The sequence below is a fragment of the Prionailurus viverrinus genome, chromosome D2 (genome assembly GCF_022837055.1).
Source record: "Prionailurus viverrinus isolate Anna chromosome D2, UM_Priviv_1.0, whole genome shotgun sequence".
Taxonomy (NCBI): Eukaryota; Metazoa; Chordata; class Mammalia; order Carnivora; family Felidae; genus Prionailurus; species Prionailurus viverrinus.
Window position 1 is genome coordinate 31,499,662 of NC_062571.1, and position 19,792 is coordinate 31,519,453.

At 53.2% G+C, this 19,792-nt stretch overlaps 1 protein-coding gene across 23 annotated transcripts in view; it reads left to right on the forward strand.

Moving 5' to 3' along the window:
- Positions 1 to 19,569, forward strand: part of COL13A1 (collagen type XIII alpha 1 chain) — a 156,928-nt gene extending 137,359 nt beyond the window's left edge. For 9 of the 23 annotated variants that reach the window (XM_047825858.1, XM_047825857.1, XM_047825863.1 and 6 more), the window contains 2 exons: positions 6,612 to 6,650; positions 8,324 to 8,769. In XM_047825858.1, the coding sequence (XP_047681814.1) occupies positions 6,612 to 6,650; positions 8,324 to 8,442 (158 nt within the window). In that variant the 3' untranslated portion in view covers positions 8,443 to 8,769. The other 14 variants (XM_047825860.1, XM_047825868.1, XM_047825869.1 and 11 more) reach the window with 7 other exon arrangements.
- Positions 19,570 to 19,792: the final 223 nt, after the last annotated feature.

Sequence of the window (19,792 nt, forward strand, 5' to 3'; positions counted from 1 at the left end):
CTCTGTCTTACGGTGAACCAAGGCGCCATCTTAAAACTAGGCTCGCCTGTGTCCCACCAGGCAACGGCCTTGGAGCCTCTTTCCTGTTCGTGGAAGGAAGAAGGTCCTTGCAGTAGCCGGCAAGGCCCAGAGCCCCAAACAGGCACTTTCCTGAGGGGGACACACAGGGCAATGGAAAGAATGTTCTGTCCTTGTCGCAAGAGATGGTACCCTTCTCGGCCTTTAGCGGCCTCGTGCATTGGGCCCAGGAGCCACGTTTAGGATGAAAAAGGCGGTCACAAGATAAACGGTGGCACGAATTTGGCAATCTGGTGTCAGGAAAATTGGGTGCCGCGGTGGGACTGCCTGCCAGCCAGCCAGCCGGAAGGTCTGCGCGCACGCGGGGCGGCTGAGGTCACTGCGAGACGCGCCGTCTGGGTGTGCATGTGCTTGTGCGTGCGAGCGGCCTGCTCCCCCAGGTCCCCTTGCCTCCTTACCTCTCCTTCCTCCATTATCTCTTTTGGCCCGGGCTGGACACTTCCTTCCTTCACTCCTTCAATATCTCTCCCCCCGCCCAACATGTTCACCCCATGACCATAACCCCATATCCCTCATCCTTTTCTTTCCACTCTCCCAGCTGCGATTTATTTCTTCTCAGGTCAATTCATGCATCCCTATATTTTGCAGAAACCTCTGCTCCTCGACTTTAACTTGCCCTTTCCCCACCTAGAACCCCCTCTTTGCCAGGGCCTCTTTTTGTCACTCTTTGGGGGTGGGAGGCAGGGAAAATGTAGGTAAAGCTAGTACTCTACTATCTCCAGAGGGCGTCCACTGTAAAGCCATTTCCTGGGCCCTTAGAACATGGCGCCCCGTGGTGCAAGCTGCCCACCTGGAAAGTCAGGACCACCGCCGACCCTCCGTTGCCCAGAGGCGAATCATCAGGGACCTGGAACCCCACCCCCGCCAACCCCTCAGGAGCTTTGCCCACCCTCTGAACGTGGGAAGCTGTGTTTACTTTTACACTGACCTGACCCAAGGTGAATAAGGGACCACATTGCTGAGAAATTTGACCGTGGGCTTCCCATCCAAGCAGCCGGTGGTTTTGCTTGTCCACCGCTCGGGGACAGTTCACGCCATCATGTTCTCACTGGTGGGCATAGCTCAGGGCCAACACAGTCACACCTAACGCACATATACACGTTCCCTCCTAAACACAGCATTTTCCAAGTGAGTATTTGCACTTCAGAAAACCCACTCAGACCAGTGCACTGGCCATCACAGGGAACCCCTGGAATCAAGAAATGGGCGGACTTTCCAAAGATTCGGGGCAACATAAAAACTATTCTCGTCCTTCGTCCTTTGCCTCCCTCTGAGGAACCTTGCAGCCTTCCACTGCAGGAACACAGTAGATGTGACAGGATCGTGTCCGGAGCCTCGGCTCCAGTACTGGCCAACAAGAAGTAACAATCGTCATTGGCATCATTATGCGGCAACTCTCACCGACTGAGCACGTGCCATGTGTCAGTATTAAGCACTTACCGTGCACAAAGACATCACACCAAAGTTTTGAAGCAGGTCATATTATCCACGTTCTACAGGCTCAGAGAGGTTGAGTAACTTCCCCAAGACACGTTGCTAGTAATAGGCAGAACGCGCTCTGGCTCCAAGCCTTTGCTCTGATCCTGCGCTGCCCGCCTTCAAGGTCTTGTCCACCTCGGGGAGCACAGTGGAAGCCCCCAGGCATTACGCCATCGGCCTTCTGCGGCTGAGGAGACCCGTTCCCAAGAAGGCTCCCCACGGGCACACTCGGCCCCTTTGTCAGGAAACCCAACATGTGAAAATCCAAACTCAAATTCATTAAAAAACTCCCCATTGCCCCTTTTTAAATGGAGAGTGATCCTGACGCATACAAAGTGGGGTTCGATTTAGAAAGAAGATGCTTAGGGAAGTTTTGCAGAAACAAATGAGCTCCTTGAACCAACGTGTCAATATACAAATAGCTGCCTATGATCTGGACCAGGACGGGCCAGTGACGCACGTACAATGAGAGGACCTCACTGAGAACCAGGAGCCACCATGAGCCCCGGACACACACGTACACATGGACGCCTGTACACTCACGTGCAAGCACACGATCGTACATGCACACACTTGTACACGCATGCCCAAGCACATCTTCACACGCTCACACACACGCATGTGCACACACACGCACACAAACACGCACACATATCCCAGGGTTCTGGATAAAATCATCTTGCCTCCTAATAGAATATCAAAGGGATGAAAACCAATTGGGACAAAAGTTGCCATGTCAAAGCCTTTCAAAAATGGACCCTCGAAGAGAAGGAAGTGGGTCCTCTGTTCATCCCAGACCGCTCTGGGCTCAGTGTTAGCAACGCTGGCCACAGATAGATTCCATCGACACTTCCCTCCACCTCCAGCTTTGAGCCCCACTGCTCCCTGTCCCCGGGCCTCAGTTTCCTCCCCTGCCCCCTGCCCACCTGCCTGAACCAAAGTCTCCAGTTTCTAGAGGAGTAAGGATGGGCGCTGGCCTCAAATCCTACCGGGAAGAAGATCCTAATTAAGAGACGGTATTTTCCCTCTTTGATTTTTCTTTTTTTCTTTTTCTGATTCTAACCTTAACACGGGAATGATCCTAAAGTTTTGATGTTATTTTTTTCTCTCGGACTAAACCATTATTTACAGGGGGAGAGGGGGAAGAAAGGCTCTAGAGGGCCTAAAGGGGATAAGGGAGACCAAGGAGCGCCTGGATTAGACGCCCCCTGCCCGTTGGTATGTCTTCATTTATCACTCGCATTGTTCTGGTGTGTTCCTTGAGGTTTGCCAAGTTTGAAACCAAGAAGGCAAATATCTGCTCACTCGGCCAGGGAAACTCTGCCTGCTGTTGGCTTTGCCTTCAAACCACAGCTGCAGTCATTCTGGCTGAATCCCTCTCCTTCAAAGCTGTAGAACAGTGGACGTGTGCAAATGAGAACCCGCTCCCGAGGAAAGGGACTTGGGGAGCAGGCCTTGGCCGCGAGCTCCAGCATGGCTTTGGAAGCCGCTGTAGCGTTTGTGAGCCCCTCGTTTGCCTTCTTCGTTTCACGGCCACCTCTGTGGCCAGCAGTTCAAGCTGTTTTGGGATCCTCTGTCAGGATGCAGGAGACCGCCCGGGTTCATGTCCCCCGGGGGCCATCTATACCCCAGACTGGGTAGAACGAGGCTGGAGAAAGGGGGCTCTTAATATACAGCCTCCCGATGCCCACTAGCCATCCAGCTAAAACCAGTAGGGAAGCACCCCCAAACAGGCTTCTGAGGAACGATTTGTGGCACATCAGCCGGGCTTCTCAAGTGCCTTCACAATCCATGGCTCTGAAAACGATGCCACACTACCTTTGAAGTTCATCTGCGCTGTTTCCAATTGAGTCTTTACATGGGGAGGGGGCTGGTCGTACATGTGCCATGGCTCAGCTCTCGTGGCAGCCAAAGAGAGCGCAGAGGTTGAATTTGGGACAGGAGGATCAACGGGGATTTGGGCCCTGCTCGTAGATGCCTCAAGGCCCTGCATCCTGGCTGGGGTAAGACTTGGGCCTCTCCACTCCACAGTCGGAGCTGGCCGGCCTCAACCTAAATAATCATCGTGGTTGGTTTTGTGAACAGGGACACCGAGGTTTTAAAGGAGAGAAAGGGGAGCCGGGGTTACCAGGGCTGGACGGACTGGATGCCCCGTGCCCATTGGTATGGCATCGCCCTCCCTCGCCTGCACGGCCGTCTCAGGCTTCCCCACGTGTGTGGTTCTTGCCCGCATGCCTCTCCAGCCGCCCTCCTCACGCCTCCTGCCCCATCCACTCAGTCTCCACTTCCTGCCCCTTCTCTCTGTAGACGCTAAGGGTCACCCTGCCCTGGCTGGTCCTCAGGGCCTCCAAGCATGCCCCCTGGAGCACGCAAAGCTTGCCAGATGTTTTCTCGGCTTCTTCCTCCAGCGGCTGCAAAAGCACATCCCCTTAATGTGAGCCATCCCGCATCCGACCCTCCCTTCCTAGGGGCTTCTAGCCGAACCTGCCCCCAGAAAGTCAGGAAGGTGAGATCCTCTGGGCAGGTTCTTGGCAACTGTGACTTCTCTTCCTTCACACCCTGCGGTTGGTTCAGCAAGCATCAGCTGAGCCCCAGGCGGAACATTTGAATGAGATGCCTGAGCCAGTCCCACACCCTTTCCCGTTCCGCCATCTTGTGATGTGGCCGGGGACAGACGGGCATGCTCATAAACGTAGACTGAGAAGTTCTAGAACTGAGGTAGAAGAGGGGGCCACTCTGCCCGTTCTTCCGGGCTGGCTCTGGGGTCGTTACCCCGGTGCTGCCACCAGAACTAAAGGATGGTCCAAGGTCAGGATTTTAGATACTAAACGATTCATCCTTTTTGCTTCAACCCGGGGAGACACTACAAGACCCTCCCTTGGCTTCCCTCCCTTTCATCTGCAGATGACCCACCACCGGCAAGCCTGGAAGAGAATGGAAAGGTCGCGAATGTAGTTGAGGAAGAGAAGAGGGGAGACAGGGAGGCTCTTAGGAACCCTCCCCACGCATGTGCTGGCCGAGTGGCCACAGTGCTGCTCACACCTGGCTCAGGGTCTGTCGGGCAGGGACGTTCTGGCCCCATAGCCACCCTTTCACCTCGCTGCAAGGGGAGAAGTGGACGGCACCTCACTCCAAGGCAATTGGCTTAGAAGGTTCCCGCTCTCCTATACTTCCCCAGGAGGTCTAGAGTGCGCGGAGCTATTTTCATACAAGTAAGAGATGAGGACTCCAGGTCCCACGTCTCACCCCGGGGTCACACGAGAATTATCTCTGAAGAGAAGAGAAAAGGCTGTGTGCCCCTGAGAGGTGACCACGGAGCCCCTTGAAGGGACTTTTTAGGACCAGTATAGACAACAGAAGAAGACTGCAGGGTAGCATGCTCCCCCTTCCCCCCACCCCCCTGCTGAAGCCCCTGCTCACTGCCCCCTCCTCCCCACCGCCTGGCCTGATGACCCCCGAGCACGCAGCCATAGGACCCCCGGTCCCCCCAGAGCACCTCCACTAATCACCGGCCAGGTCTCCTCTCGGCCACGTGCCTTCCGTGGCCTGACTACCTTGAGTTCCGCTGGCCCGCGCCACCCTGCTCCTCTCTCACACACTCCCTCCGCCTGCCCCACTCTCCTCTGTCGCCCTGCCACCATCACGTGCCAATGGGAATGCCGCCGTGGCCCCGCGGAGGCTCCTCTCCCTTCCAGAGTCCATGTGAAGTGTCGCACCACGGCGGGCTGGGGAAGGGGGCAGGTCTCCATGAAGCCCTGGAATGCACCACCTCCCCCTGCAGACCCTCCCTGACCCAGAGGGGACAATGAAGGTCATCTTCATTTGGTCCTTAATGCAAAGCGGCATTTTCTGCAATAACATCCCGTACCGATGTGTCCTTTGTCTATGAATCTCGCTGGGGAAGCGTACATATCTTCCCTTTCTTGTTTCTCGTCGTGGCTCTTTTCCCGTCCCCTGCCCTGTGTCGTTGTGGACATGGGGGCAGGGGGAGCTATCTCAGTTTGAGATAACTAGGCTTCTTCTGCCCTCCGCGGCGGGCCGGCTGCCTGCTACCTGCCAGGCCAGAGGTTTAGGCACCTGTCGTGGTGGATGAAATCGATCTGCGGCACAGAGGGCTCCCATTCAACCACCTCTGGGCTAACCGCTTGCTCCAGTCATCTGAAACCCTGCGTCCATCCTTCTGTGCCCTGGAGCGTGGAATTCTAGGATCTGGGCTGCAATTCTAGACCAGATCTGGGCCCCGGTTCAGCCTCACACTCCCACCTTGTCTCACAGTTTCCAGATCCCCCCAGGGTATGCCAGAGGGGGCCAGGATATCAGGGCCCGAGAAGCCTCAGGACGTCCTGGGGCTACAGGTGCTCTGTGGGTGCCACCGGCAAAGGGGACAGACGGGGCACGGTTGATCCCCATCCTCCACTTCATCTCCACCCCCGGTCCCAAGTTCCCAGTAATGGCTGAGGCTGAGCCCGAGGACAGCGTCACCCTGCTGAAGGCACCTCGAGACCATGTTGCGATTCCCGTGAGGTTGCTTGCCTCTTTACACCCCGCCCTCCTCCTTATTGATTAACAGATGGGAACCGCCTAGATCTCTTCCTCCTGCTGCTCAGGAAGGGAGGAAACTAAGATCATAGGAGATCTGGGGACACCTTAGTGATCACCTCATACAACCGCACCTTCCCCAGGTTTCACAGAGGACGAAACAGGCCTCCAAGCACTGAATGACTGAGCTGTGAGCACCTAGCATTCAGTACAGCCAGAGCAGAGACCTGCGCGGCCGAGGGCTGTTCCTAACAGGACACTCAGGTCACCGCTGTTCGCTGACCCCACAGGCTAGGGCAGCCCCCCCCTTGGCCTTGCACGGTGACTGCGTGTGACCCTAGTCAGTGGGAAGTCCGGCTTGCCTCCCGTCCATTTCGGAGGCTCTGCCCTGAAGCAGAGGAGAGGGATAGACAAGAGGCGGGCTGCCACAGTGTTTGTGGCCCTTGCTCCCCTGTCCTGCCTGCTCGCCGGGCTGTCCCAGAGTCTGAGCCACCTGCCTTCCTTCCTCCCCGCAGGGCGAAGATGGCTTACCAGTCCAGGGCTGTTGGAACAAGGTAAGGCCGCCCGGTGGTTTGCGGTGCCTCGGGGGACACAGGGGTCCTTGGGGCTCCATTCCCAAGTGACATGATGCACGCACACTTTCCACGCTGGGCCTTTCTGCAGATGAGGCCACAAGGCATGGGTCGAGAAAGGAATGATCCCAAAGGCAGGGTGCCCATTAAACATCCCATTCACTGCACGCACTTAGAGAACCTTCAAAAATGTTTTTTGAGGCATCCGCGGACCCCAGCGTACGGCAGGTCCATGTAGCCCCACAGCCGATCTCTTCATGCTTCATGTGGTTAATTTCTACAGCACCTTTCCTCCAAGGACTACTAGACCTTGGGGTTTTTTGTTTTGGGTTTTTGTTTTTGTGTTGTTTTGTTTTAGAGAGAGACAAAGAGAAAGGGAGGGCATGAACGGGGAAAGGGACAGAGAGAGGGTCTCCACACTCAGGGTGATCCCACAACCCTGGGATCTTTGTGAGCTGAGCTGAAATCAAAAGTTGGACGCTTAACCGACTGAGCCACCCAGGGCGCCCCTAGACCGTGTTTCAAAATTAGTTATCGGCAGCTATTCTCACAGCGTTCACGCGAGGTCAGGTAAGCCACATGATGACATTTATACAGATGTCGGGAATCTAAGTTGCTTGAACTACAAACTCACTTAGCTTCTGTACCTCCTCGTAGAGACTGACCGGCTCACCACTCTACCCTTCCCCTTGAACTTAAGCTGCCAGAGCTTCCTGCTGGCACACGGGGGACCTGCTGCCCAGCGTCTCCTGGGCTCCCAGAATTCCCATCAGCAACGAGCTTTCATTTGCTCACGCTAGCCTTGGCGTTGGCATCATTAACACCGTCTAACACCACAGGGCTGTGCTCCTGAACCCAATCACCCCGCTCAGTCCGGGCCCCCAAAGCACAGGGCTGCTCTGTGCTGACTTGATGACAGCCATCAGGTCACTAATCCGGAAGCCCACCCGGGTCCTCGGCAAAGGTGGCGGCCGCGATGCTGCCCACCCTCCCTCCGCAGCCACCCTCCACCTGGCTCCCACCGAGACTTCTCACAGCCCTCCCTACGCGGTCTCCAGGTGTTGGTCTGTCCTTCTAAAAGGAGAACCCACCGTATCCAAGAGTTTGTGCGTAGCTAACCCAGCCCTATGCCTCGTCCCTTTGGTGTGTCCCTTGAGACCTAGTTAAAACTCCACAGGCGGAGGGAAGAGACGTGTCAAATGACCTGTTTCCAAGATTTCCTTCTTCAAGGTTGCCGCTGATGGTTAGGAGATGGCAGTGGTTGAGGTTGGCAGGGGGAGAACAGCCACTGTCCAGAGCTACGGTGTCTTGGGGAAGTAACTAGAAAGCCTCCTGTCTGTTGGTCCACACCAGAAATTCAGTCCGAGACGATGCGGTAATTCATCAACAGCCAAGCCCCCAAAGGCCACATAGGGAGCAAGTGCCCTCTAGTGGCCAGGAAGGGGGTGACAGGAAGGCGAAAGTGATTTCCTGCCTCTGCCTTCCTTCGGGGTGCAGACAGCTCTGGGGTCTTCGGCCCAGGGGGTCGCGGGGCCCTGTTCCAGAGCTGCCCCCTCAGCCCTCCAAAGAGCACACTCCTTCCCCACCGGGGAAGTAGACGCCCGCAGACCCACTGACACTAACTCTACGTTGTTTTGTGTGTTTTTGTTTTGCAGTGATGCCTCTAACCTGGGATTGGCCTGTGTGTGTGTTTGTACATAGAGTATTTATTTTTATACAGTTTTCACTTTTTGAAAATGCCGGAAGTATGATGCATCTTACAGATTATTATTAAAAAAAAAAGAAAGAAAAAGAAAACCTTGCATATTTTGTACAGAAAATGCCAACCTCTTTCCTTTTGTTTACAAGATGTTTTGTATACGTCTACAACCCTAATACACTTTTTGTTTGTGAGTACGGGCATATGTTTGCATGATATTTGTGCACACTTATTAAGTATTGAAGCTTAATAAATTATAGTGTTCTGGTGCCGAAGGGGGCCGGCCAACACTAAGGTGCTGACTAGCTTACGTGTGGACTCACGGGGATGTGGACATTGGTGGTGTTTGTGCCAAGAATATTTTAAGCTCTTACGGATTTTCATTATTAAAAAAAGTTAAACGTGGCAATTCCTGATCCTGATCAATCATTAAATTAAACACATTCTTTCTTGTGAGAGCAGCAAGTTCCGAAGCAGGGGTCCTCAGAAGTAGACAGCAACTGTATGAAACCGTGAGGTCCAACAGAGGGAGGGAGGGGACTCTGAAGCAACGTCTATTGTAAGATATCCCAAGTGCGTTCTAGAGCCATGTGAACATCTCAGATTCACTTGTGCTGAAACCCTCTAGGATCCCCAGGGCTCCAAAGGGCTATTTGTGACTGCTTTTGGTTTCTTGGGGGGTTTTTTGTTGTTGTTGTTGTTGTTTGTTTTTTGATGATTTTGTGTTTTTCTTCCTTTTGAGCGACAGTCACTAGTCACAGCTACCGCTGTTGGTGGCCGTTCGTTTGACACAGGTTTACAAGGCCCACGCACCACTAGCAGCTGGAAAGCTTGCCTCGTGGCCATTGCACTCCGACAAAGAACATTCAGAAAACACTCACAAATCTGGGCCAGACTGGCAATCCGAAGTTGTGTTTATTTGTTAATAGATAAAGGGTTACAGAGTTCTGTTCACAGCACACGGCTTAGGAGAGGTCTCAGGGAACCTGCCTTAAGTACCCCCTACGTGTGGCACACAGGTTTACTGTTCGATGTTTTACAACATACATTGGTGCTTCCTCGGGGCTTGAAAATAACACGCTGCTGTAGGCACAGTCACACGAACGCTACGTTAGGGGGCTTCACGTTCGTGGGACCCTTGCCACATTGCGGGAAGGGGACCACCGGCTGCCCCGACCCAGGGGACCAACCATATCAACATTCTTACTCTAGACGGCCACTCATGTGTTTTGGGAATCTGCTTCCTTCTCTGCATCTCACCTTCTTCGTTTGAAAAGCAAACGAAGCTACTGAAAAGTAGACCTGGAGCTGACCTCCATGGTCACCGACCGGTCGCCTGTCCCCTCCCCACGGGGCAGAGGCCCACGCCGCCCGCCGGCACTGTCGTTATTCCTGTGGCGGGAGACTTCCAGGATGTGGCCCTTCCCGAGAGATCCTGAGTCCGGGATGTTACCAGCCCCAGCCAGGGCCACCTTCTTCACGCACAATGCCGCGAGCCCGGCCCCACGGAACTTTCAGGAGCTACGAAAATATTTGCCTTTTCGTTTCTTTTCAATTCAGGGGGGAAAAAAGAATGTCTAATAATGAATCCAGCCAGGGTTATATTCATCTTTCTGCCAGAGCAGTCATAAAATGTAATTGTGGCCATAAAAGGGACTACGGGCCCTGAAAGTCAGAACGCTGCCCTGCCCACATCCTCCACTCCCGGAGAGAGTGGCCGCCTCACCCATTCCTTTCACTTCCTCCTGTCCTGGCCGGACTGAGGTCCTGAGGAATCAGTATAACCTGGTTCTTGTAGACCCACTCCCTTTCAGGCCCTCGTTGGAGCAGCCCGACCCCACTGATGGCCTCAGGCTAGAGTCAAACATGAACTGGAAGGCTCCAGAACCTGAGCTTCTGTGTGAGCTGAGGACTCGGGGTAACTGTCCCCAGAGAAAACCCTCGAACTTTATGTCCATCCTGGTGTTCACTTCCTTATTACACCCCCCCCCCCGTTAATACCACAGGGATCCCCTTCACAAGAACATAGAGAATAGCCTAGAAATATATGTTAGGGCAAGTTTAAAAGTCAGCGTCAAGGAGAAATAAGTTGGCAGGAGAGCCCTGGATGGGCAGGGGAAGGTCCTCCACACATTTCACTGCAAGCTGCCCGGTGGTCGGAGACAAAAAGAAACAACCGGCCGGGGGCCACCCTGCCCTCCCCGGTGCATGGCCGTCCACTGAGGTTTGACCCTCACGTGCTTCGGTGCCTCGTGTATCCTCAGCCAGGACCTCCTCCCTGCAGGGCCTCGAGCTGCACACCTGGGGCCCCCTGGGACCTTGACTCAACTCATCTCTGTGTCACACGGGGTGCGGGGACGTTAGAAGCAGGGAAACCGATGGTCGAGCGGTCCGCAGAATAGATCAGGACTGACACCGGCAGAGCAGGTGCACGAGACGCGGGAGCACTGCGGGAGGGCAGTGCCGGGGGCCGGTGACCAGAGAGGGCTCACAGAGGTTAAAGACACTCACTCCGTCCCTGGGACGTGCAGCCCCTCCTGCTGAGACGTGCCTGCCCGGGAAGTGAGTGGCGCACCCAAGCCCCGCCCCACGGAGCCCATTACAGTCCTTCTGGCAAATGTTCTCTAGGAACTAAGTGCTGGGTCTTGAGACCTGTTGCCTTCTGGGGCTCACGCCCCTGCCTACCTGGAGGCTTACCAGAAGACTGAACCGGGGCCCCCGTGGTTGACAGTGGAACAGGGTGGTCTAGGCCCACATAATCGCTCTCACCAAGGTCAGTGACTTGTGCCTCTGCAGTCACGTGGGCCAAAGGAAGCCCTCCACCTCGCTAAGGAAGAAACGACTCCCTCCACACCTCACCCCTTCTCAGCCTCCCCCTGTGCTTCCTCCCTGCCAGGCCGAGGGCTGGCCTCCCTTCCCCTGACCTCATCCGGCAGAATGGAGCGCCAAGGACACGGGGAGAGTTGGGGTTAGCCCCTGAACAGGGAGGGCGCTGGCCAGCAAGTCAGGAGGCTCGGCTTCCGGTCCTTTCTCCGTTGTCAACTATGTGGCGTGGGGCACCTTACTCCTGCTCTCTGTTTCCCTGAGTGCCAAATAAGGGAGTTGACTTAGGTGACCTCTGACAACCTTGAAACCCACTGATTCCACTGACCGGTCGGCTCCTGGGTGGACCGGACACTGGAGCATTCCCTGTCCCCTCCGCCTAGAGCCATCTGGCTGTGACAGTAGTATGCATGGAGTTGGCATTGCAAAACTGTGTGCTGCATGTGTGTGCTCCATAACCCTAAGCAGAGGACCCCAAGCAGCCCTGTGCTGGTGGGGTAGGTGAGCGGGGTCAGCTCTCGGAGGGCAGGGATGGCCGCAGAGGTGCTTGCTCTCATCGGTATCTATACCGCTAAATTCATCAGAGACAAAGCGATAGGGGTTTAACTACCTGGCACACAGGGAGGATCCCCAAAGCCCCACAAAGGCTCAAGGACGCAGTGCGACCGTGGTAAGGTTCGCCTTGCCTCCCCCCATATCCGGCTCTCTGCACCCCTGACCTTACACCACCCCTGCCCCCCCCCCCGGCCCTGTGCCTGGACTCACTTTAAGACACCCTGAGAGTCGAGCACCTAAGCTAGAAAAGAGAAGGGTGGGCCGCCGGTGAGTGAGCCAGAAAAGAGGACGCACACAAAGAGGGAGGCAGGGAAAGAAGGAAGGACCAGGACCAGGCAGGGGCCGGCTGCTCGGTTCTTCAAGGAGCAGAGTTTTGAGGTGGTGTTTCCTCGAGGCTGCCTGCTGTCACTGTGGTGGGGGGGGGGGGGGGGTTGGGGGCGGCGCAGGGAAGGAGAGCCAGGTTTCATTCGCTAAGGCGGGATTCCACACACAGAGTGACCCCCTGGTCCCTAGAAAAGCCTGCCCCTGAGCAACACCCAAGCCTCTGTCCAAGAACAGGATAGACGGAGGCGAGCAGGACTGGGGACAAGCCTCAGCACTGCGGGGCCTTCCCCGGCAAGGGTCTGCTTACACGGCCCACACATTCTCCGCTTCTTCTCCACACCCTTGCCCACGCCGGGTCCTCTGCCTGGAACGCTGTCCTTTCTCACCTGTCAAAATTCAGCTCTCACCACCTGGGCCCTGGGAAGACGTTTCTGGGTTCCTAAGTTAGGTGAGTCTTCCTCCTTGGAACAACCCAGAACTCTGCGTCTTTTTCTTCCTCCGCCTTCTATTGGAGGAGGAAAAGTCAGTCTTCCAACCCAGACAGTGAACTCTTAGAGGGGAGGGACTGTCTAATGCATTAGGCACCTAGAGACCTAGCTCAATGCCTCCCTCCCATGGCCAAGGTTCATAAACATCCAAGACCTGCCGAGCTAACAGTCTACTTGGTGAAGCACCTACTATGCGCAGGCAGTGGGGCTGGAAGGCCAGGGCTCCTATGGACTGTGAGACACAGCCTGCCCTCCAGGATTTAACAGGGGTGCCCAGCAATGCAAAGACGTATGTGCTAAGTGCTAAATGAGGGCACAGCCAGGGGACTCTGTGGCAGCCAGTGTGGCCAGAATGAAGGGAGGACAGAGTTTGCCAGGGAGGGAGGACAGAGGACAGAGGGAGGAGCTGGCCCCTCAGACAAGCAGTCCTCCGCTTGCCTTGCCCGCCATCCCAGGCACAATCTTCCATTGAGCATAATCCCGGGCCATACTTGCTTCTCCAGTCAAGGGAGGGCAAATGAGATTTCTACAGACGAAAGCGGGTAGGAAGGGGGGGCCCACGCCGGGAGTCTGCCTGGGTCGGCCAGGTCTGTGGGATCCCCCTGGTCCGGAGAGGTATCCCCACATGCCGATCACTGGTAGGACTCCTCCTCAACCTTCCCCTTCTCTATGCCTCCTCAAGGGCCAGAGTCCATGGTTGGTGGCCAAGAAGTGAAGCCAGCCGGCCCAGAGCCTTGGGGAAAGCACCTTGCCCTGGAGGAGGGAGAAGACGGAGAGTGTCAGGCCAGACCCCTCCCAGGGGCCTGGCTTGAGGGTTGATCAGAGGGTGACCACAGGTGACTATGGGCCGTCTGCCCTTCCTGAGGGCCAGAGCTCAACCGGAAGAGTGAAGGCTCGGCATGCCTGTGTCTCCAGCTCTCTGCCGGGATTTCGGCTACAGCCACAGCTGGGACCGTCTGCTGCTGTGCTGCTGCACCTTTAAGGGCTCTTGGATGCCCCTTTCTATTGGACAATTGCAGTTCTCTGAGCAGCCTCTCCCGCCAGCATTGTCATTGTCCCACCTCGGAAGACCTCCCCTCCCCGGGAAGCTGGGGCTGGAGACCTGTCACCTTCCTAGCTCCTTCTCAACATGTTTCCTTTAACTTCGTTTGGTGCGTCACTGTTAACCCTTACACTTCCTGGGTTCTCTCAAATGTCATCGGCTGATGAGTGTACCAAGCTGAAAAACCAGAGAGCATTTGTCTTCAAGAGGAAAGAGCGATGATGTCATAGAGGAGAGAAGCCTGGGCAATGAGGTTGGACGCCTAGGCTGGCCCTCAGAGCCAAGGGCCTCGCGCATGTAGCCCGGTGTCCTGAGAGGCTCCAGCCATCACTGAGCTGAAATGATGGAGAGAGGCAGCAATCGACATATTTTCAAGAGGATCTGGAATAAGCCCTCTTCCTTTCGCAGAATTGTTGAAGGGACAGAGCTTGGTAACTACCCGCCCACTGCCTTTCTTCTCCCTCGGTCACCCCATGCAGACCACTTTGCCACCTGCTTCTTCTGTGAATAGGATGGCGATATTCTCTTGTCCCATCGAGGACTTGTTGCAAGTAAAGGAAGGCACCGTTGATAACCGTGCGCCGTGACGACAGATGTCAACCTGGCCAACCAGGAGGTGGGGTCACACTAGGACCCAATTCATGAGTCATCCCCCGGCCCCTCCAGGGCGACCACTGGCAACACCTCCTGTCTCCTTAGAGCCACGACCATGTACCAAGGCCTAAAGTGTTGGGACCAGGTGGACATTGTGTAGAGCACAAAGATACTGCCCCTGTTCTCACCTCCACTCACCTCTGGTGGGAGATAAAATCAGAACGGAAATGATGTCCACATCTGAAAGGCAGGTAGGCCAGAGAAAGGCAGAAACAAAGGGCGGTGGGTACTCAAAGGCAAACAAGGTCCTTCCTGAATAAACCGACAGCTCCGAGAAATTCCTCCCCAGGGCACTTTCAGGAGGGAAAGACCGGATCACCCAGGGCACACATTCTGACCTTAACTCCACGACATCTTTTCTCAGCCCTGCAAGCCAAAGCAAATGCATTACAACGAGTTTATTATTTTTCCCACTCACAGTGCCTGACCCACAAAGGTGTCCATCCAGTCCTGACCCTCACTGATAACTGATAACTCCACGTTCTCCCCTTTTGGATGCTTATCGTAAGTGGGAACAGCGGCCTCTTTACCTGAGTCGGACGAGCACATCCAACATCCAGGGGCTGCAGACAGACAGCTTGAGTCCATCCCGGACCCCTTGGGGGTCAAGGACCCATGTGTATAACTGAATATGGCAAAAGTCACAGCTAATAGACCCAGATGGTGATCCACACATGACACGGGGCTCAGTGAGTACTGCTGGGTTTTTACAGCCGGGTGAACCAGCCACCCAACCCCCCTGCCCTCCGCATGGGGGCATGGGAGAAATAAAAAAGCATCCCTATATGACGTGACACACAAATGAATGGGTTTGAGGACTTTCGATGACTCACAGGATCCTGGACATTTGTATACAGACAAATGGTCTTCCGCACCTCCCAGCAAACCACTCTGAGCCAATAACGGTGGAGGAAGACAGATCCATCACGGCCACCTTTTAAGAGAGGAACCTGCCAGTCCTGGGCTCTCTTCTCTGTAAGAAATACAGTGACACTGCCCGCCAAGAGACATTTTTCTTGCACTCCGCTCTTCCAAAGACCAAATGTTTTATTGCAAACGTCCGCCAAAATAAACAGGCCTGCAAGTCCCACAGCCAGTGGGACAGCGCCCTGGCCCAGGGAGGGAGGTGCGCGTGCTGGCCCTGACTGCCACTTGCCCCCCGGGGCCACCATGGGCAAGCCCGCCGCGCTCCGTTCCCTCAATCCCTGACCGGGGATGGGCTCCGCCCGCCTCACCGGCAACGGAGGACCGTCCAGGGAAAGGACTTGGAACACAGAAAAGCGCTATGTAAGGTTAGACAACGCAGTGGTTCGTGTTCACCGTCCAGGAAAAAAAAAAAGAACAAAAAAACAAACAAAAAAAAAAAACCTTGCTTTTCATTGTCAAACCTCAGCTAAATGGAGTCGCTTGGAAAAGATGCATTAAAATTTCTGGCAAATCAGGTTCAAAGCAGGCCCTCTTGCGTCCACACAGGGGGCCTGGAGGACAAATGCTAAGTGTGCTGAATAACAGAGAAGCAGAAACGTTGGGTGGCCGGTGGTGGGGGGACAGGCCGATGGTTGTGGACTGCCCCCTGGGAAGTTGCTTTTTAAAACTAAATCCCATAAATACTCCTAGAGTTTTATTTTTCTTTTCCCTAACAGGGAAAAATCAGCATTTTTTTAAATCCTTCTTTAAAATTCCAGTTACCCATATTCCTGGTTGAGGAATGAGGATTCTCCTTTTTATTGACCCCAGCAGAAGATGTTTCCTTGGTGCTGGGCTGGCTCCCACCCCCCAGCAGGCTCTCACCCTCCTTAGAATCCCACCCGTGCCCTCTTAGACGCTGTGGGCGAGGCTCCCCCAGGCTGTCAACCTGTCGTCTTAAGTTTAACAATCGTTACCTCAGTAATTCACTAGATAAAGCTCTGTTGCAGGAACCTTCAGTGCGTTTAATTGAGCTTTAATGCATTTTTTCAAAGCAGGTCAGAATGTAAGTTTCAGAAATGCATAATGAAGGTCACAGCTTATCTGACCACTGTATACATTAGGCAGGGGGGGGGGGGTGGAGTTTCCAAGAGTAATCCCTAGATGAAAAAAGCTCCAATTAATTACTTTTTTCTTGTAATTATTTTTGGTAAGGACCTGTCTATACTGCAGGCAGTGGGTCTTTTATATGGAAGAAAACATTTACCTGTATATAGTTTGCTAACGATTGAAGTTTTTCTATCATTTCTGTTTTGATGTTAAAGCGAGATGTCTTCTTTTTTACTAACGGTATTTTTCCTATGACTTTTAAAAAGTTATTTCCCCTGAGCTCTCCTTTGGGTCAAAAGCGCCTCCTGTGAAGGCACCTTGGTGCTAAGCCTCCTGGAGTGAGCCAACCCCTCACCCACTCTCCTCATCCTGAGTGTCCCCAACAACGTGCACAGCTGTCCTGTGACTCCTGCAGGAATCCCTTTCACGCCTTAGTGCCGTTTACCAAAAAGAGGTCATTTTTCAACATGCAGGACCTTTCCTGGGCTGCAGGTCAGTCCCTGATTTCCGAGGGGCCCCGTTTTTACCTCCATACAGTGCCCGGGGCTGGCTCTTCCTCACCATGTAAAGTAGATGGTGAGAGGCCGAGAGGTTTCTACCTTTTTGACATTTGTGGCACTTTCCCAAATGGTTACTTACTAATCTCTGACCCTCCCCCAAGAGCTAAGACCCCCCCAGCCCATCAGCGATGGTCTTCTAGCACCCCTGCAGATTTCTCCCCTCCTTATCTGGTCTGTTTTCTTTTGTTTTCCATTCGCCCCTCGCCCTCAGACCACTTGGTTCCCTCCTGTGTCCCTGTCCCCATCCCTTTCTGTCTCCATTCCCATCCTCTGTCCCCCAGAGCTCCCTGCCATTCTAGCTCGCCTTCACACAAGGAAGTCCTGTGTGAAGTGGGAGAAAGATTTGCCATCTTGTCAACTTGCGTGACAATTTTGTTTGCCTACCAAACACGCCTTGTGCCTTTCATCGCGATAGCCTTTGACAGGGGTACCGTTTATCTTATTATGTTCCCGATGAGTAGGGAAATACACGCTTTCTATTTCTTTCATTTTTGGTGTTTATTCTCATAAAAACATTGTTATTAGGACCTCCTGGTGAAAAACTGCTTTGATTTCTTGGGGTTTTTTTTTGTTTGTTTATTTGTTTGTCTCAGGGTCATAAGCAAATCTCCAGGGTTTCCTATTGGTTTTAAGTTCAATACGTCACAGTGAACTTGTTAGTACAGACCTGTGCGTTCCGTGTCTCCAGGGGAAGGCAGCGGGCCACAGAGCAAAGAGTTTCAGCTTCCCTATCCTGAAAACGAACGGGTGGTGCTAGGTGTAATATGTTATGATTCTATAGTTCCATAGCTTTTTTGCTGATTTCGACAGGTCAGATGCATTTGTCTTTACGCCTGTCAGGGATTTGCTTGGTTTGCTTTGCTTTTTAACCACATCAGTGTCTATTTTCTTCTGATTTGAAGAGGTGTTCTGGTTCCGGTCTGAGCTGATAACTGCTTCCTCTCCAGCAAACCTGGATGCAAAGCTGCCTGAACAAAGAGGGGCTACAATTTCCTGTGCTGGTTTCCTTCCTTTGCCTTTGGGAACTCACTCGGATTGCTCCCACGCGTGGATTGTGGGGATCCGGGATGAGGTTTCTGATATGTGATGAGATGTTCAGAGAAACCCAGTGCCAGGTATTTGTGGCCAAAAATAGAGGAACTAACCTTTTTCTTAAAAGCCAGCTCTGTTCCATAACTTAGCCAAAAAAGCCAGCCAGTTCCCTGGCCATCCAAGACCTCCGTGAAAGACCCTCAGTATTTCCCATGAATGAGCAGAGGTCTGCAGGGTTCCCATCACCGTGGCCACTAGAGTTCCGTGTGTGTGCTCTAGAACAATCCGCATAAATCTCGGAGGGGCTCTGTAGCTGCCATGTGGCCAAAAGGGTTTATAATACCTGTCTTTAAGAGAAAATTAGCTCCCGTGTTGTGTGTGCTTCTGGAAGGCATCCCCGCAGGTATATGAGGGAGAAAGAGGTGGCCCTGGGAATACGGTTGGGGTTACTAGACCAAGAGCCATACAAAGCTCACCAGCAGGGATAGAGGCAGGACAGAGTAACGTTCCACTCTACCGCATGGCCAAGAAATATGCCGTCAACCTGACACACAGACTCAGAGGAGTGGACTAGTTCTGTGTTGGGGTGCAGACTTCAGTTCCCCCGTCCAAACACTAACCGTAAGGGGAGGGTGCCCCTCTCAGAAGGGGCCCCTGAAGGAAGGGTGGTTTCTCCAGTTAAGGTTTTCTTTTGTGAAACAGCCACTCGTATGAGTGCCCCTCACCAAGTCCTGAGGTAGTCACACCACGTCCCTCACAATGAGTGTGGTTCTGAAGGGCCGCGCTCACAGCTTTCCACGTGTCCACCCCAGGCTGCTGGCCGTGGGAAGATGAAGCCTTTCTGGGGCGTCTGGAGACCTGGGGATTCTTGGACTCCTACTAGGAGCCTCAGAAAGGCATTCCACTGGACGGCGGTGACCCAAGAGCGTGACAGCCTTGGCCTCAACCTCGGCCTCTCCCTACTGATCAAAGGGACTCCTTCTGGACAGAACCCCTGCCCCTCAGACCACAGCTTTCTCCAGCAACCGGACTGTTATCCCAGACCCCACTCTCTGAGCGCTGTGGCCTCTCCCATCAATGATCTAAAAAAGGGCTCCAAAGAATTTTAAATACTCCATAAGTCTGAGAGCTTCTTATGAGGAAAAGTATATATTATAAGATTTTTCATAATTCAGTGATTCAGTAAAAATGCCATTTACCTGCAAAACCATATTAGGGGCAAAGGTGCCCGATTCCTTTATTCCCAGCAACTTCCTTTTACCCAACTGGACACTGCAACCTTTCCTCCGCAATCCCAGGCTGATCGTTTTATTGAAGCAACTGGACTTTCTGCATTTGTTACTTTCACTTTTTTTTTTTTTAAGTTTCATTTATTAAAATAATCTCTACAACCACGTGGGCTCGACCTCATGATCCCAAATCAAGAGTCACAAGCTCTTCCAACTGAGCCGGCCAGGTGCCCCACTTTCACTTTAATTGAAGCTTTTTTTTTTTTTCTTGTTATTTGGTACATTTGGTGTGCAATGTTTAAATGCACATTGTTTTATTTCTATGATGACCTCGATAATGGAACAGAATTTTTCTTGCTTTTCCTAGCCTGCAGGTAATTTCAGAAATGTTTCCATTTTACGATACCCATTTTATATATGTTGTGCTGTTGCTAACTTCTTATATGTCATATCTTGGTGTTTTAAGAGCTGTCTCTTATTATTGTGATCCGTGTCACTATTATTCTATTATCATTCATAAATTTGGCTCTATTTTCTGGTGCACCCAATTTATTTTTCCAGGCACCTTTGATCGTTTGGAAGCATGTTAGTTATTTGTATAAGTAGACATAGGAAAGCACCTTGCTTAAGCAGTGAGCAAGCCTTTTGGTAGATAGATACTGACGTTAAAAGATTGGTCCTTTTAAATGCCACCTGTGTGGT